This window comes from Schistocerca nitens, chromosome 1 (genome assembly GCF_023898315.1).
Source record: "Schistocerca nitens isolate TAMUIC-IGC-003100 chromosome 1, iqSchNite1.1, whole genome shotgun sequence".
NCBI classification, from domain to species: domain Eukaryota; kingdom Metazoa; phylum Arthropoda; class Insecta; order Orthoptera; family Acrididae; genus Schistocerca; species Schistocerca nitens.
Window position 1 is genome coordinate 979,458,692 of NC_064614.1, and position 27,274 is coordinate 979,485,965.

Genomic DNA, 27,274 nt, shown 5'->3' on the forward strand with positions numbered 1-27,274 from the left:
TTGTTAATGTAATTAATTTTATGTAATTAAGTGCCATGACATCAATTGATTCATAAAATTATTGCCTCATAAAGAGCTTTGGAAAGTAACAGTCTTATTTTCATCTCTCAATTCACGGAGTAACTGAACAGTAATTGTACATTTATGAAAAGTATCAAATCAATCATTTACACAAGTGTAATGCATTGTTGAAATATTATACAAGAGACATGGTTGAAGCCAGCAGCATTGGTGCAATTCTCTGAGATAAGTCTGTATTGTCTCGCTGTGTAATTTTACTCGGGAAATACACATTTTCAAAATTCTAAAGCCTGTGTGCAGCCTGTTTCTTTAAGTAGATAGCAATCCTGTAGCAGCATGGAGTATCTCAGGGCACCAAGATTTATGCAGCAGGGGAAACGAGTAACACTCATAAATGCACAAGACGAGACCCAGTCACACGCTTAAGTGTGTTGATTGGGTCGCATTTTAAATGTTAAGCTGTTAACCACCCAGCTGTTGTGATAGTGTTGTTGCTGATGACCTCTTTGTGGTGATTCATAATTTAATGGAATTTCTCAGCTTGGAGAATATCTTATTAATTATTTGCAGCTTTCCAAAGTATCCTGGCAAGTTGCAGTAAGTCCCATGTGGCAAAGGGCATTAACTGCAACTCCTCAACATAGATTAGCGGTGGTGTGGCATTTATAAAACATAAATTCTCATGTGAGTGAAGTTTTGTATGTGGTTTTTGTACCACTTGCATCAGCATACTCACATTTGAGCTAGTTCTGTGAATTCTCATGAGCACCATCTTTCAATTAGTAAATTCAGTTTAAGACTTAATAGAGTGTATAGACATACAAATAAATAAATAAATCCCAGATATTTCCCACATTTCCTGGCTAAAATTACACTTTTTCCAAGGTGAAAATACACATTTTTTCGAGGTGAAAGTATGTTTTTTCCATGTTAAGTGACAATATACTTTCCCTTGAAACCATAAAACCTATCAACCCTTTGAATCATAAAGATTTTATTTACCGGAATGCAACTTCTCAGCAATTTACTAAACGAAACCTATCAAAAACCAATGTGTTTAGGAAAGATCTTTGATATGTGGCAACATGTACACTGCTTTTGCTTGTACAACAAAAGTATAAATTCAAGCTTCATAAAATACAGCATGGTAGCTTACAAAGCACTAAAATCGAGATTCCAATGCGCTTCTGTCAACCAGTCATCTCACATGATCTCGCCAGTCAATGACAGCACATATTTTGAGTACTGAACATAAGATGCATACAACCAGTAGTAACATCAGTGTGAAGCAGTGAGAAAACACAAATAGTAGAAGTTAATAGTTTTTTAAGCTTTGAATGAGAGTCAAATACTCCATGACTTAAGAAATTCATTGTGTATTCTCACACATAACATAACTCATCGTGTGTAAATAGAAATTTACTTTGAAAGTAACACTTCTCAAACCATGATTCATGATATTTTCAAGCGACCTGTTAACGGACCCACAAATGAGTGACGGATCACAGGGATCCACCAGATGCAATTATCGCCTACTATCAGTTGCTCACCTTGACACCTCACACATGAGCAATTTGCCAAGCAATTTCAATCAGTGTTATGAATGTCTCCGTGTTGAGAAGTTCTGCTATGGAAAACAAACTGCTTTGTTTAACAGCACTTGCAGCTGATTTCCATATCCCCATGAAAAACTTGCAAAACATAAATTTAAAATAAATGAGAATTATAATTTATTGAACTTGTTCTCAAAAGCTTTTCCTGGGAACTGCAAGTTATTTTACAGAATACATTACATTCTTCACTGGTGCCAAACAGATTGTGCACATCTTTCCAGTGTGCCAAAACAATTTGTTTTACATTTATTAGTCCCCAATTCCTTTTTATTTAGTCTTACAATTTAACTGTAAGTATTTACACAATTTACTCAATGTGTCATTAAAGATTCTGTCAATACCAGCACTAATGATTGCCATAACTCTTGTTATAGATTGTATGAAGGAGAGTTACTTTATATGAAATGACAAGATATTTGAGTATACCTGTATAATATATTTCCCCTGAAAATTAAAATTAAAATGTCCTCTTCACTTCACAGAAGGTACGTATGTCACTCTTAGAAGTTAAAAACATAAATAATGTTTATAATTATTTCATAAATAACTCAAAGTCATAAGTGGGAGCAAACTGTATCGAGAGTATGAAACAATCAATTATATGCACGTCTATAGCACAAGGTTCAAAATGTTAATCACTGCCAAATCAGAGTGTGTATTTTGTATTACTTCTTATTATAAATGGCAACTCCAGATTGCATCCACTTGCCAGAGTAGTTCATGGTACCCGGATAACTTTAAATTCTAACATACAATTCTTATTCACTGTGAGCAAAGTGAAACAAATTAAACTGCACTACCATGCTTAATAAATGGAGGGGCGAGTTGTTGCCATATTGATTGCATAAATTGCACACGATCCATTAGATTGTCTGGGATTTCTCCATGACCAGTGACCGGTTGCTGTGATATGTCCACATACGTATAATCTACGAAGCGATCAGTCACCCGTGCGATGGATTGCTGTGATTTGTCGTACCTGTGTGGGAACCTTTAGAAATGTAAACAGTTGTGACATCACACTCACTAAAAGCAGTTTATTTTGTATAGTCTTCATCCTGAAACCTTTAACACATTTTGCTGTCAGCAGATGCTTGTGTACAGTCTTTTGTTGTAAATGACACATTTTCTTTGCTACTTAAGTTTTATTTTGGTGTCATTCTCTCATTTATGTTTCATTGCGTAGCAATAGGATAAAGAAAAATTCTTTGTTAGGGCATCAGTTCTTATCAGTCAAAACTATAAAAATTTAATTGAAAACTAAAACAATGAAAAAATCACAGAATTCTAAACTATTCCTGGGTTTTTCCTGGACTTCCCAGTTGCCCCAGGACGTGCACATTCTCCTTAATCTGACCACAAGAGGATATTAGAAATGTTTCAAGTTCCCAGGAATTCCCCAAACTTTCTATTTTAATCTTAGATCTTTTGTACTTATTTTATATGCTTGTTTTACACAAAGAGTGTGAAAGAAATTTTCATTGTGTTGGGTTTTGGTGTAAGGAATGTGCAAGAGGACAAGAGGGAGGATTTTCTACAAATATTTCACTCCATTGTATTTTAAACATGAAACTCATAAAATATGTTACTGCAGGTGCTGTTAACCAAGCTGTTAAGTGCAGTGCTACTCACTGGAACTTTAGTAATTTTTCACGAGCTGTATTGAGAACAGCCCTACTATACGATAAATTTAGACCAGCAGACCAGACGAATCATTGCAGCTGGCTAATACCCGGATTTCCACCATTATCATAACAGTTATTTGCAATCATATATGATCAACATTTCCTGTAAAATGCACTGACTCCTCTTAACATTTATTTGCAATAGCTTCAGTCATATTAAAATTATTAATTAAACACTTTCTTTGACAACTAGCAAAAATTTTTCATTGACAATCGACCTGTATACATACTTATATGGCAACAACCTTCATACTGAAACCGTTTGTCTCATTTAATCTGCTGCCAAACTGAACAGAGAGATAAATCATATTCGACATTTCCAAGTTATTTCTGTCCCTTTATGATGTTCATACTTCAGATAATTTTATGGAATCGCATACTGCTACTACTACTTTTGCATTAACAGTCTTGAGAGGAATGTCATTAAATTACTAATAAGTAACAGTACACCCTGTTGTTGGATGAGGGAGTAATAGTTAATCATAGGGCCATTCCTACATATATTTCACACAGAATGTTTCATGTATAAAAGTAGTTCCATTTTTATTCTGAAATAAGACAAAAATTTGTGTAAAATTACAGTAAAACCTATATTACAATTACTTAAGTCTCTGTCAATAAAACACTGGGGAAATTTGAATAAATTTAGTTCTTCCAATTTCTGCAGTCATTTGTTTAATGGACACAAGTAGTCACTGTATTTTCTTCACTTCACTTCATGACTGGTGTTGCTACCTATATTTGTGCTTCTTTGTGGTTGCTGAATTATTCTCATAAGACCTCTTACCGGAACTGGCCTGCAAAAGCAACACACCTGTAGGAAACTAACGGAGTCACATGATCAAGTAAATTAAAGGGTAACAATATCCATAAAATAAATTTAATGTATGTTACCTTCCAATTCAGGATTAATTATCTGCTCCATGGATCTGTGTTACATTACAGTTAACCATTGTGCTAATTCACTTCAACCCATGATAAAATCACCTTTTGTAATAGACAATATCTAATCTTATAAACAACAGAGATCCAAAGCTAAAGTTAGTAGAAAATCCTCCTGTTCTCAATTTGAGAAAGAAAAAAAAAAAAAAAAAAACAAAAAAAAAACTAGTTGACACAAAAACCATAACCGAAAGAAGTATCTTTGTGCCTTACTTTTATTGCAATTATTACACAGAACAGGATTTTTTCTGTTAGAATTTTGAAAGTGCTCTCATTATTAATTTGCCCTATTAAAATTTGTACTAACCTTGGATGTATAATCACTATTCATATTAATTCCTTTAAAAACTGATACCATTCATAAAAGATTATTTTTACTGACATCAGATCTAAGTCACACTTACATCATTGCTGCTTTTCTTCTTTATAACCTTCACCATCATCTCATGGACAGATACAAATGTTCCATCGGATGTTTTTACTACTAATCTTCCAGAATCTTCATCAAATGACACAACCTAAAGAAAGGACAGAAAAACTCATTTGCATGTGTTTGTTTGCACACAATACTGCCATGTTTCAATGATGTTTATGTAAAATAAGAACTTGATAAAAACTGGAGGCTCTTTTAGTTGCTCATGTACATGAGGTCTGTTCAAAAAATTCTGGTGCTTTGTCCACAAAATTTTTCTGTGCATGCCTTTTACTTATTGTGCATTGTCTCCCTCAAAATACTCTCCTGCACAATTGATACATCGTTACCAATGTTGTTTCCACTTCCAGAAGCAGTCTTGGTACACCCTTTCTGAATCGCAAGAAGTGCCATTTGCGCATACTCTCTTATCTCGTCTATTGTTGCAAATCCTCATTCTTTCAATGGGGTTTTTAGCTCTGGAAATAAAAAAGTCTGCAGAGCCCAGGTCTGGAGAGTACAGAAGATGAGGCAGATGCAACAGTCACAACTGACTCATGAGCAGGGGGACGAATTTGGTGGCAACGTGATGCATTCCAAGATGCTGCATCAGGATTTCATGATATGAGGATGTCAACCACATTGTACCCCAACACACCGTTGACATGAAATTACAAATGTTTTGGGATTCTTTGAACAGACCTCATGTTGGAGTAATTTGATTAACCTTAGTCAAAGAAAGCCAAGCACCTGATTCAATCTATGTTATATTTGGATATTTTTTTCAAGTAATTATTAACAGCAATGATATACTGTACTTTGTAAAATGTGTGATGTCGAAGTGCTATTTATTCACCACCACTTTCAGTCATAAATAATCTTCACAGTGCTGTACATATGAACAAAACAGAAGAGAAATACATGAACATCAAAACAAAATACAGCAAGGTTGGACACCTGAACATTCTTTGTCACTCATTAGCAGGCTCCAATGAAGATCAAGATAAGAGGCATCTGTTCTGACATGGGGCACAATATAATGTTCTTAGCATTCAGTGCTCTAAATCTCTGCTGGAATGGTCTTTCCTGTAGGTTGAATGAATCCTCCAGGAATGTATGCCGAAGTACTTGCTATCCTTTGTTGCTATTTCTTTAAGGACTGCCATTATTCACAACACATTTCAACTACAACAGACAACTTCCCATTTTCATCGACTCTAAGGTAGTATGTGATGCTGCAGGTTTTCTTATAAAAGTGTATCACAGTGGCTCAAACACACTGCCAATCTGATACAGGCTTTGTATTGCTGTTAAAACGATGAGGATAGTAGCCTGAAAACTCCCATGCCTATTTCTCATGCACATAGCACCTATGCATGCGTACCAGATGCAAGTATGCAACACTTTTGAAGGATAGTTATTTCTGGAGAATACGTGCCAGTGGAAAAGGTCTATACTTGAAGTACTTTGGGTATACAGAGAGGCAATACCTTATACTTTATAGCATGTGTGGTGCTGCATCATAATTCTAGGAGTATTATAAAAAATTGCTTGTGTAAGTGACTGAAAATAAAAGGAAATCATATAGTAAATAATTTTTGTAACTGAAAAATTGAATGACACATACCTCCCCAGTGACATCAGCATTTGTTTTACTCAAAATTTTAACATGGCAACCTAACTCCACCTTATTATCTTCACCATCACCATTGCTTCCAGTCTGTTTCCCTGCTCCAAGTCCAAGTCCTTTTGGTCTAAGAGTTGGTTCAAATAATTTAACCTGCCTAAAACAAAAATTCACACACATAAAAATAATGAAACTGATCATAAATCCCAAGAATAAAAGTCACTCAGTCAGTCGATCAATTAAATTTATATTTCCTGAACCACAATATAAATGCATACATAATGTATGAAGTAAAGGTAAATGACTCATCACACAGTAGTGGATTGGGAGGGGGAGATAGAACAGAGGAAGAAGTGAAGAGGTTGTGGGTGTAGGATGAATGAAGATAAGGTCATGGGGCAGGAGTGGAGTTGGATTTGGAGAAGAGGGTAGAAGAGATTTGAGGCCATGAGGATTAAAGGACAGAAGGCTGTACTGCAAAGGCAACTCCCATCTATGTAATTTAGAGAAGCTGGCATTGGGGGAAGGATCCAGATTGCATGGGTTGTGAAGCAGCCATTGAAAATGAGCATATTGTGCTCGGCTGTGTGTGATGCCACATTTTAATTTGCAATAAATGTTTGGAAACTTATCTTTTCCAGAGACACTTTTCTTGTTATTGACAGTCTCCATTTATATTTTACCTTCTTTCACCACCATCAGTTTGACTGCCCGAATGAATAACTCAACAACTACTTTTAGGCCCTCATTTCCTAATATAAATCCTTCTGATTTGCTTTATTTAATTCAGCTACATTCCATTATTCTTTCCCTACTTTTGCAGCGATTCATTTTGTAAAACCTTTTCACAATACTATCCATACTGTTCAACTGATCTTCCAAGCATTTTGCTGTCGACAACAGGGTCGGTATTTTTTAATTAATTTTAGAAGATGTTCTTGAAGATTCTATAAACTTCTCTCTGAAACATTAGGGCACTGTTTCCCTAAGGGCCTAACTCAATCCCACAGCCTGTGTCATCCAACATGCTGCAGCAATTACGACTGCTGACTGGTGATGCGCAGGTGCCATGTTTGATTTCAAGATTCAGCCAGTAACAGTTACTAATATCTGAACATTCTGGATCTTTGCAGGAACTTCTGGTATCATAAATTGTTGAGTAATATGAGTACTCTCCATTTGGGAGACAATTCATCTTTGTCCATGCTTTGGGTAAGTTTCCAACTGATGTGTTTACCTTTACTGATGAACATGTTTTCACATTTGGAAAATTATTCTAGCATCTATATGGCAATTTCTATAAATAAAACTAAGGTTATATTTCAAACAAAGGAAAATCCAGGCTGGAATAATACCAGAATTATGAAAACAATAGATTGCTACCCACTGTGTGGAGGAGATGTTGAGTTCTAGATGGGCACACCAAGAAGACTGCTAAGCAATACACACTCATCATATAGAGGAGCTGTTGAGTTGCAGACATGCACACCAAAAAGACTTCTAAACCATGCACACACACACACACACACACACACACACACACACACACACACACACCCTCTCTCTCTCTCTCTCTCTCTCTCTCTCTCTCTGTGTGTGTGTGTGTGTGTGTGTGTTGTCTACTTTAGAAGAAGTTCTTTTGGCTCACATGGTTAGCAGTCTTTTTGCTGTGCCTGTCTGCAACTCAGCATCTCCTCTATATGGTGAGTAGCAATCTATCCTTTACATAATTTGTTGTTAAGGACTACTTTTATTTGCCGTCAGTATCAATGCTTTTAAATGTAGCAGAAACAACAAAATGAGGGTAATATGTTCAACTGATTAAATTTCAACAATGGTGTTCTTACTTTTCATTCTTTCCAACACCTTTGTTAGGATCCCAACCCATTCCTCTTAGCATTGCCATGCCGAAACTGGAAACAGGTACAGTTTCATAATCTTCCAAAGTAGGCTGCAAGTAATGAAAAAAACTTACATCAGTAAGTTCAAAATTTCACAGATTTCAACTCGAAACTATGCAGCATATCCCAAAATTCAATGACTGTAACTTAGAAATGCAAAGACTGTCTTCAACAAACCTCTTTCTGGAGGTCAACAGTCTCTTGCTCTGTTTGATCGATTACAAGTGTAGAAGGAGCCGCTTCCTTCTGCTTACCCTTTGACTCTGAAAGATAAATTTCAATTAAGAATTGTATACACTCTAAGCTATCACTAGCATTAAGCGGTAGAAAAGAAAAGTACAAATCACTCAAGTCCATGAGCACTTAATATCAGACAAATTACAAAATGATTTGGCAATGTAACTTATTGTCATCTTCAGAGCATTCCAGAAAACAGTGACTACAGTAAAATAGCAATTTGTATGGTTAATAATTTGTGTGAACCAGACAAAAATTTGTGGCCATGTGCATGGCATATTTGAAACATTTCACTTGCAAAGAAAACACATGTGAAGACTTACACAACAAAAAACACAAAATGTGGGGTGATTCCATCTCAGGTGACCTAGGGTTTCCCACTCAACCGTATTTTTTTCAAATATGGTATGCACATTTACTCAATGATCAAATTTAAAATTTACAAATATTTAGCTTTCAAATGTTAATAGTTCGTGAGTAGGGGCCTCTGAAGTGAAAGATGTGCAAATGTCACAGCAACATATCAAACATTTTAGCTCTGTATGAAGTGCAGTAACTCAGCAGATAGTTGTGGTAGACTACAAAACTTGAACAGTTTGTGTTGTGCACATTCTGTAAGTTTTATGTCATTTGCCTCACCACTTTGGCTCCAAGTGACACTCGACATTGCCAATAATTTCTGTCACAACAAAATTTCCACCAAATTGAAGTAATTTGATCTCTTTATGTAGGTGGATTAGAGATCTCTATTTTTATTACCTTATTGCCTAGTAGCTTATTTATAAAAATCTGTAAGTTTTGTACTTTTGGGTTCATAGTTTTTGAAACAGTGAAGTGTTACATATCATTGAGGCAAATGATATTTCACACTCCTTGTGTATTATAAGGAAAGATGATCATAACAGAATAATACTAAGTAGGGAGTAAGTCAGGGAATGTATACTGTGCGTAGGTATTTGTTTTTGTATGCGCAGACATTAAATGTGAGGTGTGGAATATGAGGAAACGACAAACTTGTGAACAAATAAATGGCTTCACCTGCTATGTGCAGGGCCTTTTACATTCTGGCGTCACGGCTTGGCAATTGCTTGACCGTCAAAGAGCAACCACCATCTCTAAGAGGTGTGGAATATGAGGAAACGACAAACGTGTGAACAAATAAATGGCTTCACCTGCTATGTGCAGGGCCTTTTACATTCTGGCGTCACAGCTTGGCAATTGCTTGACCGTCAAAGAGCAACCACACTCTCTAAGAACGAGAACTAAAGACAGTATTGTTCTGAGACAAAAGAAATATACTGCAATCTGGATTGTCATGTTGAGCCTTTGAGGTGTATGTAGTATGAAAAGTTGTGTTATACTCAAATTCATGAGTCACACTAACGATCTGTACACCAATTCAAGGAAATATATGTTTGTAAAAGGAAAGTAGAGGACATGCTTCTTCATGATATGAGTAGAAGTTACCTTCATTTGCTCCAATAACAGCTGCAGAACATGAAGAAGTCAAGCCTTTCCTCAGCTACACATGGGGTTTCAGAGGCACTTATTAGCTGGACCTCTGCTTCCAAGAGAAGCAATTACAGTAACCATATAAAAACAAAAAGGTAGATATGTCAAATGTTACATTGGGTGATGGGCCTCATGAAGTGTTCTGACTCAGTTTCAACTGCAGGAGCGAGCCAGCAGCTACATAAAACCTATCTTTTTAAAAAAGAAAAAGAAAACTTCATTTGGTGACAGGACTCGAACCTGCATTTATTAAGGATTACTTGAAATTCTGGAACTAGTTGTGCCCAGGTAGTGTGCCTTGTAGAACGGTAAGTTTTACACAATTGTCCTATTTCCTTCATAACACATTCACAAGGATTAGTTTGTGGATTATACTGGAATATAGTTATGTAGCTGTGTTTACTGATAAATTAAGATGTGACATACCTAAATAGTGGATAAGGTGTAGCAGAGGAAAACAGTAGGCGGATCCATAGGAGGAACGGCCTATACCTTCTCAGCTTCAACTACAAGGAGCAATCCAGCAGCTACACACACACTCTTTATTATTTAGGGGCCAAAGTTGTCCAAAAACAAATTTGCTGCCAAAGTAAGTGATTTTTGAACCCCTGTGTCTAAGAAGAGATACCTGATACAGGCTTGCATTGACCAGCATTGTAAAAAACATCTTTTCTCAATAAAATAACAAATTTTCACAAATACTTTTTTCTCCCCTTAAAGGACAACTGTTAACTAGTAAAGTTTCTCATGCAAACAACTATTAGGCCATTTCTGAGAAAAATGTTAAGACTGCAATGTGGTGGACTGGGACATATTCAGTTCCATAGTTGTATGTCCTCCTCACATATTTTGAGTAACTGCTGTTTTTGTCTATTCGTATTTCCACTGGGTTGAGGACTTTATATTCACTTTTATGATGCAGCTTTACATTCCTCAGAACATTCTAGTATTATTGACATGTTAACAGTTCTGGGACAGGATATAAATTACCTCACAAGATGTGTATGCAACTGAATCCATAACACAGACACACGCTGAAAAAATGTTAATGATAAAATTAGTAAAGTAATTCAGATGTAAAATCATTGTTTAAAGATCATTTCATCTAATCTGACTTGAACACAATCAGAATTGTGCTATTACACAAACTGAAAAACATATTGTAAAACATATCAGTAATGGAGTGCAGCATATGTCATTATTGCTGCATTATAAAGTGTGGCATGGCAATGACTTTGTGGGGTTTTTAGTATGAGACAGTCTTCGTGCAAAGTTGTTGGAGTAAGTTTTTGAGCAGTATGGTGATATTTTGTTAAAATTGATGTAACTACATCATTTCAGTAATTAGAGTGCTACCTTAATGTTCCTACAGGCATAAGGAATGCAATTATAAAATGGCATTGCTTTAAAACAAGATCACTAGTATTCATCCCAGCAACAACAGAGAAAATCTAAGACAAGTAGCATTCTACTATAAATCATTCTACATGTGATAAATAGATTTTGAAATTCAGTGAGATTCAAAGGATAAAATGATTTGCTGTTTCTCACAAATTTAAAATTGCAATGGAATTTTGTACAATGAAAAATTAATTTTTACCACACTTTGTCTTGTCTCAAATCAAACTAACTGTTCAGTTCTACATTTTATTGTTTTGTTAACAATTTCTCCCAGAAACAAGAATTTTTTGGCATGTTGTTTGATGACCACAAGCTACAGTGGTCACCAAAAAGGCTAAAGTCAAGATCAGGGTTGGCAGTATTCACAGTGGAGCTTATGTTTTGCTCGTAGGTTGGCAACGCGTCAGTTCTAGTGGTCAATGGGAAGTTTCTTTGACAGAACCAATGACAGGCAAATAGACAGGCAATGTGTTTCGAGCACCAAAATTGAAACTATTGTTTTGTTTGCTGTTTGGAGTGGAATTAGTAAGTTTTGAGAGAAAAATTTTGTGATTATGGCAGCAAGTGCTATAAAGTGGACTGATTTAAGCAATTTAGTTCTGCAAAGCCACGTCGTATGTTGGTGCATGTTTCATGAATTAATTGGAGAGTCACACAAATGTATCAAATGTGGTGGTTAAATGACTAGAGAATCAACCCGTGCGAGCACACTAAGTCGACAATGTTTTTTTAAATTAAATCATGGGAGAAGGTAAGTGGATCAATGTTTATTAATAATAGAGTCACATGTTTGTTACATCAATAAACATTTATCCACCAACCTTCTCCCATGTTTTAATTAAAAAACATTGATTCACTTACTCAGTGTGCTCGTGCAGACTGACTGTGCAGCAACACAGAGCAGAGAAATATTTCCTGCTTTTTCAAATATCATGGCTTGCGAAGCTGCCCTTGGTTTGCAGATACTAGCACAGTTTAAATAGCTGTGACTCAAGCAAATAGCTGTGACTCAAGCAAGGAGCAATTTATAATCCTTGTTTACAGCAATGTTTCACCTTTACTTCTGAATGTATTACTTCAAAACACATCGTCTGCCTGTTGCTCTCTCATTGGCTGCATAATACAAAACAACATTCCCGCACAAAACACATTAAGTATGCCACTGGCCCTATTCTTGGCCTTTACCATCCAAAGATCATAGAAATATTTGCAAACAAGTAAAGCTTAGATGCTGCATCAGTGTGACAGATGCCCTGAAGAAATGCACTTGAATCACACCTTACTGATATGTACAAGGACACTGATCCTGAAGAAACTGTGGAGTACATACAGTGTATTCAAACAGATCATGCATCACTTGAAACTAAGCAACTGATGGTAGAATATTTCATCACAGACATGGAATCAAAAATCTCTGACCTCACCATTCAACACTTTGTTTCAAAAAATCAAACATAATATCTCAAAACTATGAAGCAAAATCTTAAGCTTGGTGAAATCATTGCAACGCTTGATTTTGCAGAGAATCACTCTTTCATTTCCAGGATGCTGTCCAAAGTTTTCAATGGGAATATGGTCAAACTACTGCGCATCCCACTGTTGTCCATTTTATCAAAAATGTGCAAATACAACACAAAAGATTTTGCATAATTAGTGACGGCCTAAGACACACAGCCCATATAGTGTAATGTGCAGTGTGCTAGCTTGTGTGCAGAGGTGCGGGCCAGATGCATTTGCATTATGGACTAACAGCCAAAGGCTCGTACAGCAGCCAGCATGAGTGTGATTTTTAGGTGGTTTCCCAGGCTCATTTAGGTAATTATTGATCTGGTACCCAAATTCCATCCCAGAGAACACAACATGCAAACAGTTAACATACTGTATAATAATACTTGGAACAAATGATTCGCAGACAGATAGTGCACACTACTTCACCCTTAGATTACCTGGATTACTGTGGTGTCAAGAATGGCATCTGGCCATAAAGTTAAATAACAACATATAATTTGCAAAATGTTGAAAAAGTGGATTGCATTCTACACTGGATAAATGCCAGGGGAAAAAGTAAAAAGAAGATGAAGAAAAGTGGTACTCTAAGATATGGCACAAGTGCAGTTCATGTCATTATGACAAAAATTGTGTGTTTCAGTATATCCATTGTGGATTATGAACTGCGACTATGGTTTAAATTGGTGATTTACTTAGTAATAATTATGCAACCATTTGATTTTTTTAAATTTTTTGATATGATTTATTCAACCATAAAGACATTTTCAAGCCACTGTAGGCTCATCATCAGATGGGGGTGTTACAAGAACACTATGCTGTGGGTTACAAGAATATTATGCTGTGGACTAAGTGTAGCTATATGTAGTGCTGATGCTGCTGGTGGAAATGACGGAAATTTAGTAATTGGTGACGAAACTAAAAGTTTCTAAGTTTTAGGCATTTACAATGTGCTGCCTTGTGGCATCCATATCAAAACTCTTCCTATAATGTACACCATTCAGCCATGTGCACAAATATCACAGTACTTAGCTGCACTTGGTTTTACTTGATTCACATAAACTAAACACTGGATGCTTTTACAAAGAATATGGATACAACAGATATTACACTTTACCACATTGTGGTCTTTGGCATGAGATACATTGTATTATAGTACAGATATTATATTTCAGTAAATTTTGCTAGCTGCAGGAGTGTTTTTATATTGGCAACGTAATTTTAATGTACATTAACAGTTATATCTATATATTTGTGCACATAGCTAAATAATTTACATTATAGGAAGTGCTTTGATACAGATACAACAAGGCAGTGCACCGCAAGTACCTACAATATAAGGAACAAACAGTTTTGTAAACAGTTTGTCACTGATTACTAAATTTCCATCATTTACACCAGCAGTGTCAGCACTGCAGCTAGCTACACTTGGTCCACAGCATAGTCATTTTGTAAAACCTCCTCCTGATGATCCGCAGTGCCTCGAAAACATGTTTATGTTTAAATAAAATGTATCAAAAAATTAAAAAAGCAAATGGTTGCATATTTATTACCAGATAAATCACCAGTTGTGTGTTTATTGGAACTACAAGTGACAAATATGCAGAAAATAATACAATTCAGCAATTGGTCCACAGTGCAGCACCAAACTTTCAAGACTTTCATCAACCAGTGCTACTGCCTCAATGACTTTAGTGTAAATGCTGAGTGGAACTTTTTTGCAACAAGTCCAGGAAAGTCTGCAAGTTATGGAATTGGGGGCACTCGAAAGAGATTGGCTATGCAAACTAGCCTACAATGCCTAAAGGAATACCAAATTCTCACATTTTTGTGTTTACGCACATTCTGTGAGAAAAACTTGAATTCATTTTTGCTGACAATGTCAGAACCAACTGATGATTCCCCAGAATCTGTGGTTTCAAAACCGTAACCAGGCAAGGTGATATGTTACATAATACAAGTATGACAACACCTGTTGGGTTGGCAATGTCTTTGAAATCTCAGGAGAATGGTGCACATAGATTTCATACATCCTTATTGTCCTTAAAGACTGTTTCACTCACTGCTTGAAAAATATACACGCCACATCTCTGATTAGCACACACTAACAAGTCTACCTGTGACACCTACAACAACAGTGGGTCAGCAATACTGTTCCCCAAAAACACTTGTTACTAAAATTAAAGCAAAATTAACATCAACACAGTACTAATGCTGTTTTCTGATGTGTCAGTAAGTCAGCTTGAGAGCCACAAAGATATCAAAAGATGAAGCTTGAGAAACTCTGGTAAATTGTCCAAAGGCTTAAGAACTATTTAAGAAACACACTCCCAGGTTTGAAAATCTTTATTTAAGCAAATCATTATGAGGCTTGGGAGAATGGGAAAGGTCCTCCACTCGTCGCTGAACATGCCTGGCTATTGGGTGTGACCCTGTGATATTGATGCCACTGTTTTACAAACCAACAGTGGCAAAAAATCACCATAGACCAACATAAGCTGTTAATTATACCATGACTGACCACTGCTTTTAAAAATCCTTTGTTTTCTGATCCTTTAAGGCAGGGTCGGCCAAACGCTGCACGCTGCAGACGTGCGGAAGTGCTGCACATGTGTGCACGTGTGCGACATCTGTTATTACACATGAGTCCTAAATGAACAGCGGTGGCTCCACTTCCCTGTTTATGTGGTACAAGCAAGAGCGCAACATACCCAGTCTCGTTTACCCCTGGTGACCATAACCTTAACAGAGAAGTACTGAGAAATGGCAGGTACTGTGAAAAAGCAAAGGCCGGGAGATCTATGTTCTCAGTCGTTTAAAAATGACTGGGAACTGCAATTCTTTTTTGTAGCCGTTGGCGAAAACTCACAGTGTTTGCTGTGCGCTGAATAATAGGTGGCCAGCGTAAGTTTTCAATTGAAAGACACTACAATACATATCATAAAGACGAGTGTAGTGTACTCATCAGTGAAGAACACCAAGCAAAATTAAATGTCCTTAAGAAAATGGATGAGACACATCAACTCGCTTTTACTGTACGTCAAAGTAACTGATACTTCTTGAACCTTAAATGTTCAAATGTGTGTGAAATCTTATGGGATTTAACTGCTAAAGTCAACAGTCCCTAAGCTTACACACTACTTAACCTAAATTATCCTAAGGACAAACACACACACACCCATGCCCGAGGGAGGACTCGAACCTCTGCCGGACCAGCCGCGCAGTCCATAACTGCAGCGCCTTAGACCGCTCGGCTAATCCCACGCGGCGTTGAACTCTTAGTTTCGTGTGTTACATTTATGTCTATTTTACTGTACGCTGTACAATGTACTGTTTTCAATTTTTCAGAATGACAACCACACTAAATTTTCACTGCAAGCAAGTTTTAAAATCGCATTAAGAATTGTACAATCTGGGAAACCCTTTTCCGAAGGGGAGTTTGTGAAAGGGTGTCTGATTGATGTTGCAGAACTTCTGTGTCCCACGAACGTTAGCAGGTTTCAAGAAATCAGTCCATCCAAACAAACAGTGACAAGACGTATCAGTGCTATGGCCAGCGATGTGCACATGCAGCTAATAAATAAGGCTAAAGACTTTGTTGCTTTCTCTGTTGCGCTCGATGAAGCAACAGATCTTACAGATACAGCCCAGGTTGTGATATACATACGAGGTGTCGATAACGCACTTTGTGTAACAGAGGACGTTTTGGACTTAGTACCTTTGAAAGGGACTACTACAGGTGCGTACTTATTCCAAGCTGTCGAGCAAGCGATTGATGGTGTTAGTATGGACTGGAATTGGTTAATCTCAGTGACCACAGATGGAGCACCATCAATGCAAGGCCATCAGAGAGGACTCATAGCATGGATGCGCAAAAAGCTAGAGGGCACAGACGAGACGTTGTATGGAATTCACTGCATTCTGCATCGAGAGGCACTTTGTGCACAATCAGTAACGTTAGAAAACGCCATGCAAATTGTTGTGCGTACTGTAAACTATCTGAAGACACATGGGCTTACGCATCGCCAGTTTCGGCGGTTCTTGGAGGAATTAGAAGCAGAGTACGGTGACATACCTTACTATACCGAAGTACGCTGGCTCAGTCGAGGAAAAATGCTGAAAATATTTTTTTATTTACGTTTGGTCATAGTAACATTCTTACATGTTGTTGTAGTCTTCAGTCCTGAGACTGGTTTGATGCAGCTCTCCATGCTACTCTATCCTGTGCAAGCTGCTTCATCTCGCAGTACCTACTGCAACCTACATCCTTCTGAATCTGCTTAGTGTATTCATCTCTTGGTCTCCCTCTACGATTTTTACCCTCCACGCTGCCCTCCAATACTAAATTTGTGATCCCTTGATGCCTCAGAACATGTCCTACCAACCCATCCCTTCTTCTAGTCAAGTTGTGCCACAAACTTCTCTTCTCCCCAATCCTATTCAATACCTCCTCATTAGTTACGTGATCTACCCACCTTATCTTCAGCATTCTTCTGTAGCACCACATTTCGAAAGCTTCTATTCTCTTCTTGTCCAAACTAGTTATCGTCCATGTTTCACTTCCATACATGACTACACTCCATGCAAATACTTTCAGAAACGACTTCCTGACACTTAAATCTATACTCGATGTTAACAAATTTCTCTTCTTCAGAAACGATTTCCTTGACATTGCCAGTCTACATTTTATATCCTCTCTACTTCGACCATCATCAGTTATTTTACTCCCTAAATAGCAAAACTCCTTTACTACTTTAAGTGTCTCATTTCCTAATCTAATTCCCTCAGCATCACCCGATTTAATTTGACTACATTCCATTATCCTCGTTTTTGCTTTTGTTGAAGTTCATCTTATATCGTCCTTCCAGGACACTGTCCATTCCGTTCAACTGCTCTTCCAAGTCCTTTGCTGTCTCTGACAGAATTACCATGTCATCGGCGAACCTCAAAGTCTTTACTTCTTCTCCATGAATTTTAATACCTAATCCGAATTTTTCTTTTGTTTCCTTCACTGCTTGCTCAATATACAGATTGAATAACATCGGGGAGAGGCTACAACCCTGTCTCACTCCTTTCCCAACCACTGCTTCCCTTTCATGCCCCTCGACTCTTATAACTGCCATCTGGTTTCTGTACAAATTGTAAATAGCCTTTCGCTCCCTGTATTTTACCCCTGCCACCTTCAGAATTTGAAAGAGAGTATTCCAGTCAACATTGTCAAAAGCTTTCTCTAAGTCTACAAATGCTAGAAACGTATGTTTGCCTTTTCTTAATCTTTCTTCTAAGATAAGTCGTAAGGTTAGTATTGCCTCACGTGTTCCAACATTTCTACGGAATCCAAACTGATCTTCCCCGAGGTCCGCTTCTACCAGTTTTTCCATTCGTCTGTAAAGAATTCGCGTTAGTATTTTGCAGCTGTGACTTATTAAACTGATAGTTCGGTAATTTTCACATCTGTCAACACCTGCTTTCTTTGGGACAGGAATTATTATCTTCTTCTTGAAGTCTGAGGGCATTTCGCCTGTCTCATACATCTTGCTCACCAGATGGTAGAGTTTTGTCATGAGAAGGGAAAAAGTGAACCTATGTTGGAAGACACTTGGATATCAGACCTTGCATTTCTCGTGGACATTACGTCTCACTTGAATGTCAGTTTGCAAGGTGAAAATAATTTAATTTCTGACATGTTGGAAAAAGTAAATGTCTTTGAAAGGAAGCTTGCGCTTTGGGAGAGCCAGCTTTTGACAGAAAACACTACACACTTCCCGACTCTTGGACTGGTCCATGAAAGTGCTAGATTTAAAAAATACGTGTCAATAATTGTAAGAAATAAGGAACAATTTCGAGCACGATTTGTGATCTACAGATGGAACTGATCGACCTACAGTGCAGTACAAGACTCAAGGACAAGTTCTTTGCAGTACAAAAGAATTCTACAAAAAATTTTCACAACAAGAATTTCTATGAATTTTTCACAACAAGAATTTCCACACCTGCACCGAGAAGCTGCGAGAGTTATGTCCATGTTCGAGTCGACATATGTTTGTGAAAGATTTTTCTCGGTGGTGAAAATGAATAAATCAAGGTTTCGATCAAGCGTAAGTGATGAAAATCTTCGCAACTGCTTGCGTTTGTCAATGAGCCGTGCTTTTGTGCCCGATATTAACCATATCAATTCTCATGACCAGTTATAAACGTGTTTGGATTTATTCGTTTCATAATTAAAAATTATTGTTTACTAACTGTGCATTATTGCCTCATTCTGCTCCATGTTAAATTATTATCAGGAAAATTGATCATTAAACCGATTATTCCAATGTATACTTACATTTAGGTTCTTTTTAATGTGTGAAGGGTTACGCTCAGCTGAAGTCGATAAAACAACATTCATCTAATTGTCGGTTATTATGCAGATTCCAGATGGAACTGATGAAAGATATAGCAATAATGGTATTGAAATAACAGGTGATCATCGAGATGTCTGTGGTTATGATTGTGTTCAGAGGTCAGTGAGACAGAAATTATGTGGGTGTAACTGAGGGCACCGACAATTAGTTATAGGAAACCTTGCATTAGTTTAATGTTATTTGAAATCATGAATAAGGTTCACTGTAAGTCACTAAGTGCTCTCTTTCTTAAATACTACATCAAAAACATTACGCGTATTTACGTGCCGTCAGTCAAGCTGGCTTAATAAAAACCCATGGTTTTTAACTGCATTACTTGTCTTACTGGGTTAAACTGTTAACATAAAACTAGACGTTTCAATGAGTAGACTGTGACAGTATTTTAAATGTTTAATACGTGAAATACCTTCCCATGGTTGGCTTGCAAGCTGTGGAAAGAGCACTGGAATGCGCCGGTAAATAGTATCCCAGCAAGTGGATAAAGCGACATCTGTGCGTAGAAACATGCACTACATGAACACTGACGGCTGCGGCGTGCACGCTGTGACCCGGAAGTTGCTCATGTGCAGGAGCACTGCACCCGTACAGAATTTCTGGCCGGCCCTGCTTTAAGGTGTAGGCCCAATTATACACCCTTAAGGAAAAATAGCATTTGTGGAAATTTGATATTTTGTTGAAAAGAATATGTTCTTTCATGTGATAGTTAATGCAAGTAGGTATCTTAAGACCCTTTTGAGATACACAAGTTAAAAAAATCACTTAATTAGGTACCACATATATGAGTACCAGTTGGAGCAAAAGCACTGAGCCTAATGATATAAAACTTACTGCATATGCACAATGCAAACTGTTCAACTATCCTGAGAGATTTGGAGCTGTACCCCGATTATCCACTTTGAAAGTGGACAAAATGTGTGAAAAGTTGCTGTGACATTTGTGCATGCTTTGCTTAAGAGGCCCTATTCACAAAGTATTAAAATTTGGTAGTTAGAAAACTGTATATCTTTCTCTGGTTGCTTAGCAAATGTGCACACCAAATTTGAACAAAATCTGAAATGGTCAAGTGGGGACCACCTTTAAAACAAGACCAACTGACATGGAATCACCCTGTGTAGGTGTGACTTTTAAAAACATATATGGGCATATGTATGTGTCATTAATGCTACCACATCTACCATAAAAAACAATGCTTTAAACTGTCAGTAGGTACTCACATAACAACATCAAAGAGCAGGTAATAAGCTTTTATGTACATCATAACCACACTTTAAACATCTCACAAACAGTTACGTAGTTCTTCAAGTCAGATGCATACCTTTTAGTTGTGCTTGTCTACAACTTAGTGCAATGTCTTTACAGTAGGTAGCAATCTGTTTTTTCCTACAGTGTTAATATTCCTACCTAGTGTTTCATTTTTGAATAATTAATTCTTTTTTGAATCATGAGTACATAACAGCTAAAAATCTGTAATATTGTACCAAGACTGTCTCAAAGTGAGTTGAAAAGTGACTAGTGATAAAGTTCCCAGTACTGAGAGGGGAGGAAGTTGGTTGCCAAAATAATAATTTGATCCAAAAGAAATGCAACAAAGAGATGCATGGCAGAAAGGTGACAGAACTGTAAATCAAATTGGCATTGGCCAGTTACGGAAATGGCGTGTTTAAAAAAGGCTATGAAGACAGGAATTAAGAAATAAATACAATCAAAGGGGGGAGGAGACAACTTTGAGGTACATATGTGTCAGCAACAGTTACTGGAATCCAGAAATAAAAAGCGTATGTGGGAAAACCAGTAATTCCATACATAATATGTTACATGTCATCCAAAATTCAAGTGGGCTCAATTTCGGAGGGGGGGGGGGGGGGAGGGGGGGGGGCAGGGGAGCTTAAAGTGAGTTTGAATTTGACCAAGCACACAATAACCCACAATATGCTCTTGTTGGTTGGCACTTTCTTCTGCTGACCCCTTTTGTAAATAAAACATGGTAGAGACATCAAATAAGTTGCAAAGACTCGAGGCAATACAGCCAATGTTACAATTCTGCCTTGTCCTGCTGTCACTGTGGAAATTACAGTGAAAAGATCATAAGAGCTGTTCACAGTACACACAGAGAATTGAAAATTGTGGGTAAATTTACTCTGTAGTAAATTAGAGGATCTTTCTAGATCCAACCAGAAATGAAATGTGTATAAGGAAACTATTCCATTATATTATACTGCAGAAGATATCTGTTTCTGCATTCATTTCACATTTACACAAGGGTTACAAAGAGCATGGACAAAAAAGCCTGGTAGTTTGTCTATATTCCAGCTCATAATTTCTTGGTCTTTCTGCAGTTGTTCCTCAAAGCCTTGTAATCTTTCAGGTTTGGGTAACCATTTGTATTCATCAACTCTAGATCAAAACTCCACTCAATAAACCTTTGGACAGGGGATTTTTAAATCCTTAACTCACTTTGTAACTATTACTTTTTTGGGATGCACTTCAAAAAATTTCTTTACCAGTCCATGCTATTTCATTTGTACACAATAAAGTACAGGTTTCTCTTGTGACCTGTATATGTTATCTTCTCTGTCATTCCATAATTATCTTCATTTTTCCCTCTTAGTTCATACAATACTATTTCTTTTTTCAGTTCCTAGCCACCTTCTCTAACAGGTTTTTTTTTTCACCTTTTAGTTTCTTGACTCCTTGTTTGGTATCAGACATTTTGACCAAATGAGTCATCTCAACTTGACAACTGTGGTGTAATGCCTTCACCTACCACCATAGAGACTCCTCTTGACAACTGGACATCAGTTCCATCCTCTCAGTCCCCTGACCCCCCCCCCCCCCCTCTCTCTCTCTCTTTGTTTGTTTGTTTGTTTGTGTGTGTGTGTGTGTGTGTGTGTGTGTGTGTGTGTGTGTGTGTGAAATGCATTTTAGGCAGTCTTTACAACTGGTCTGCTTTCTTAATCATACCAAGCTTTGCCTCTCTCTGTTTGTATCTTTGTTATGTTTGCATTCTGTATACTGTGTTTCTCAAACCATGAACTGATGTCAGAAAGGACCACCATATGCAACAAATGTGGGAATACTAGGCTAAAGTCAAAGCCAGGATGGAAGGAAATGTAATAGTAGAGTTGAAATAGTGTCGCCCACAGATGGTTGAGACGGCAAGAAGAATATCTTTTAAATCAGCATTTTTAAAGTTTATTTTATATATTTTGTTAGCAATACCAGATAATCAATAAGAGCTATTCATTTTACATTTAAACTTATCCCCTTGTCAAACGAGTTCAGACTCCATCTCCCACTCCTTGCATCTGTGATCTCACTATTTTTACCAGGTAACGTAAGACAACTTTGGTGTCACACAGTCTCTCATGCACATAATACCGCAGTGGTGGGGACACTAGGAGCAAGGTTCTGTAGCCGATGGCAGATGAGTTTAGAAACTACATAGAGGTCATGAGGAATGTATTTTTGAAGAGCACTGTTAGGACTTGTAAACACAATGTAAAAATCCAGAAAATGGGAGATGTAGGAAAAATAGGTGCCTGAAGCCAATACATGAAGGAAGAAATTGAAACTCATTCTGTTAGCACAACAAAGACTACTGGTATTAGTTGTTTTTGCAGCCTACAATTCAGATGCAAACAAAATTTGTGTGCAGGTCACAAAAGATGAGCAGGACTGTAATAGCAGCAAGAATACAGTCACATGCATGTGCTAAATTCTGTGAATGTACAAAAATATACAGACGAAAGACCTGCACAATAAATTAGAGAACTCAAACCCTCACAAGTTCTATACTATAATAAACTAGGAACTATAGCCCCAAAGGATGTAGCCTATAATGATCACACACTGTATAATGGAATTAAAAGAGAATGTTACCCAGTAAGCCCATTGTATAAGAAAATACTGAAAGGCTAATAAAGATTCTTATTCTTACTTTATTTTCATAAAAAGCTACAGTACAATTTATTATGCTTACTACTGTTGCTTGTTGTGGAAGAATATGGGTTTCTGTGTTGTAGCTCCTCTTCCTGTTCTGTGAATCATTATCATACTATGAACCACAAAGGTTTTCCTATAAACTTTTTTTTCAGGTACTTCTGTCTGGTGTTCCACCATTTTAGTTAAACTCCATGTTTCTGCACCATACGCTAGGACTGGCTGGATGACTGTGCTATATAGCTTCATTCAAGTTTTTCTTGGCAGTAGCCGCAGCACTAGAAGTTTTTGTATCGAGTAGTAGGCTCATTGGCATTTTGCAGTCTCATTTTTACTTTTCTGTTTGTCTCTGATTTTGTTAATCTATGACAGCATCTAGAAATTTGAACTATTCAACATATTTAAATTTATGTTTGCCAATTATTAAATGTGACTGATTGTTTCATGCATATCTACAATTTTGAACTATCAAGTATTTTCTTTTTTGGTCGTCGTCTACTTTTAGGTCAAGTTCGGATGCTTCTTCTACAATCTCCACAAGCAACTGCCTAACCTATATTACAATTTCTCCAATGAGCTCAATATCATGTGCATATGGTAAAACATTAACTTTATTTCTTTGGAGGATCACAGCAGGTATTAATTTGATTTTCATCACAACTTAATCCACGGCTACATAAAAGAGGTAAGTGGAAAGAGCTTCCGGCTGTCTTGCTCCGGTTCTATTTTTAAAATGATCAGATTTTATCCCATTTTGCTAAACACTGTTTCAGTTATCATAAGCTTTCATAAAATTGATGAACAAGTAATGTATTTTTTGTTTACATTCCAATACATTTTCATTTATTGTTCTGACTGCAAATATATTGTCAATAGCAGAACTACTTCTGCAAAAACAATTTTAATAAATATCAATTATAGTTTCTGTCTATGGTTTAAAGCAGTTATAGACTGCGTCAAGTAGTGAACAATAATATACAAATAACAAAATATTCTAGATACCCACAGACTCTGTGCATGACAACTGCTACCACTCACAAGAAATTAGGTAACATAAGGATTGCTGTAACTCTTACTAGGGCCAATAATGTTTATTCACCACAAATCAACTCTGCAACACCAACACAAAATTGTCTATTAATCCGCAAAACTAAAAGAAATAGCTCTTGGTGAAATATTTATCTGAGCCAGAATAGAAATTATATGAGATGGTTTCAGATTAGTTGAATATACTCTTTAGCAGATTAACATGCATTTCATAATCACAGCTCCATAAAGATAAACGGTTTTGGAAACCACATCAAACAACAGCAATTGAGGAAGAGAGCTTCAGTGGGTGGCCTTATATTTGACCAATACAAAAGCATATATGACCACCATACAATATCGGCCATGTTCCCATCACAGGTGCCCTCAACAGATATGTGACATGACACATACTGATACATCTGTATCCCATGTTGGCAAATCCAGTGGGGTTACTAGAAGGACAATGAAAAGAAATTTTTCCACTACATATAATATGAAGCCAGAACACTGCTAAACACATTTAGGGGGACAGTGGATAATGGCAGGGGATGAAGGACGCACCAAGTAAGACGGAAGGACAACATAAACAAAGACACTGAAGAGAATTAAATGGATGGCACAGTCATGGGCAGAAAAGTGTGGCAGGAACCAGTATACAGCGAGTATATGACTGACTACATTGAAGAACAGTAAAAGTTACTATGACCCTCCCTTCCAGGAGTTTTTCATAATCAATATTTTGGTAAGATATAAAATTTGTGTGAAAATACTTAGTAGAAAATTTTATAGTTTGTGGTACATTTCTGAAAAGCATATGAAGCACAGATGCAATGATGGCGAGTTACATTTAAAATTAGCAATGGTTGAATCAGTCACAAAGCAGGTTTCAGATGAAGTCATACTGATATATATTACATTTTGAGCAAATATTGATGACAACAACAAATCGATGCCTGAGGCTATGCAACATTTGATTATTTTGCGTTCTTACTGTCATATAAATAAACTGATCATGTATGATATTCACATTAAAAAAGACATGAGGTTATGGCAACCTTGAAGTTTATTAGAGGAGGCTAATGACACATGTACACTTATTCAAATTTCCTTTTCAATACAACAAATAGTGCACTTTAGCTGGGAATAGTACAGAAATGTGATTTTTGACACACCATGCCATGTACAGAGCTGAAACTAAAACGCATTCTATGGTATGTAATTCCTTCAGCTAAGAAAAGATGGGTGAAGCAAGCTGCTGATACAAACCTTCTAAAATCTCCCTTGCCGCTATACTTTCCAATGAGTCGTCGACGGGCACCTTCTCACTTTCTTCTTGTTTTGGGAATAACCGGATGGTGTTTTTTCGAAGTGGAATGACTTTCACTTCATTTTTATCGTTTTCTACATCATCGACGTCACTTGACTTCCCTGTGCCACTAAAACATATTGAGTTTTAAAAATATGTACAGAAGATCAACCCGTAATTGTAAGTTTCTAAACTAGCGAAGAAAGGGCAATTACCTTTTCACTTTGATCGTTTTACTTTCTAAACAGTCAATATACTCTACTTTGTCTTCGGATTTCTGAAGCTTCGGTTTGCTCAGCGCTGACGGTTTTTGAAGTTTTGAAAATCCGAAAGATATTTTCTTAGCTGTGCCATCCATGTTGATTGTAGTGTTAATTCTACACACAGTGCGATGGTCAAAGTGGTGTATTGCAAACTATCACACTGCTTGTCTATGGAGTCCTCGTGAACACTTAAATATCAATTACTTATGGTGAGAGATGACAGCAATACTGGACATAAGGTTGTCATTTACTAGCAAATTAACGATGAGCATCCGGTGGTAACTGTAGGGACACGCACTAACTTCTCAAATCCCTACGTGTCAACATACACAAGACGGACTAAGGCTCTAACGCGTAAAGTTAGTTAGAAGTAAATACCTGTACTCCTATTTAACTTCCACTGATATAAGTCATATTTAGTTGAAACTTCACGATGGTTGTCGCCCAAACGAATGTATTTAACACTGTCATCGGCTTAAGAATGATGCGACAAAATATCTGTCAATAATGATTCATTTACGCAAATCAGCATAATCACAAAACAAGCTACACTGTTTCTCCTCATTTTTTTCTAACAACACACACGTCCCGTAACTCGTGTTTACCACTTTATTTGTTTATACTTTATAACTCAAAGATGCACTCACTACTCGTAGGGGCATTTTTATTCAAAGAGTTTAGAATCAAGGTTAGAACATGGATGTTATATCAAGCGCCGTTTCCTTTACATGGAACGTATTTGTTCGCTCCATTACAGCCTCTTTGGCCGCTCGGCTTATGTGTAGCTCTTCGTTCACACATCAGAGTCAACAGTGGCGGATATTTATAGGATAGGGCCTACACATTGGAGCCAACATTCAGTTCAATAAGTATAGGGCCAGCGTCAAAATGTCTGACACACAGATAGCGGCCGGAGCATTTGCGGTTTTGAGCGTACATTTTGTCAATATAAAAAAAAGAAGGAAACCACGTGAAAGAAGATGGTGGGCTATATCACTTCACCCATACCAGTCATAATGAAATCAGTAAGCGTGAAGTGAGGCATAAGTTGTCAGTTACCATAATAAAAATTCTACATGCTTAATTTTATTTATAATTATTGTTGCAGGCATGACAGATGTCAATTATTAGGCCATTTGATGCATGAACCCTCAGGGCAATTTGGTAACTTTAGTCGTATGTCAACGATAGATTTCGAACTACTTCTTCAAATGATTGAACCCAAAATAAAAAAAGTTACCTTTTGCAGGGAAGCTATACCTGCTAAAGTTCGTTTGACACCGGTACTTCGATTTCTTGCTACACGAGACAGCTTCAAAACCCTGGATTTCCTGTTAAAAATATCCACTCAAGTGATGTCACTGATAGTGCTTGAAGTTTTCAAAGCAATGTGTGAGGCCTTGAAAAATGCTGATAGTGTAATGACTACTTCTAAAATTACAACCAGTAATAGTGTGTGTCAAACGCATCTCA

At 37.1% G+C, this 27,274-nt stretch overlaps 1 protein-coding gene across 1 annotated transcript; it reads right to left on the reverse strand.

Annotated features, from left to right (window-relative positions):
* Nucleotides 1–3,836: 3,836 nt before the first annotated feature.
* On the reverse strand, nucleotides 3,837–26,483 carry LOC126195106 (G-patch domain and KOW motifs-containing protein-like). Its single transcript, XM_049933579.1, has 7 exons — nucleotides 25,754–26,483; nucleotides 25,499–25,668; nucleotides 8,379–8,464; nucleotides 8,148–8,251; nucleotides 6,301–6,457; nucleotides 4,666–4,779; nucleotides 3,837–4,116 (listed from the first exon to the last, which is right to left on the reverse strand). Exons 1-7 carry the CDS (start codon nucleotides 25,894–25,896, stop codon nucleotides 4,051–4,053), a joined length of 840 nt encoding a protein of 279 aa, XP_049789536.1. The 5' UTR covers nucleotides 25,897–26,483; the 3' UTR covers nucleotides 3,837–4,050.
* Between the last annotated feature and the right edge of the window lie 791 nt (nucleotides 26,484–27,274).

Excerpts from the sequence above, each read along its gene's own strand:
- LOC126195106 (XM_049933579.1), bottom strand. The coding sequence starts at position 25,896 with ATGGATGGCACAGCTAAGAAAATATCTTTCGGATTTTCAAAACTTCAA. Across the intron at positions 25,669-25,753 it reads AAAACGATCAAAGTGAAAAG|TGGCACAGGGAAGTCAAGTG; the intron begins GTAATTGCCCTT and ends AATATGTTTTAG. Across the intron at positions 8,252-8,378 it reads CTGTTGACCTCCAGAAAGAG|CCTACTTTGGAAGATTATGA; the intron begins GTTTGTTGAAGA and ends CATTACTTGCAG.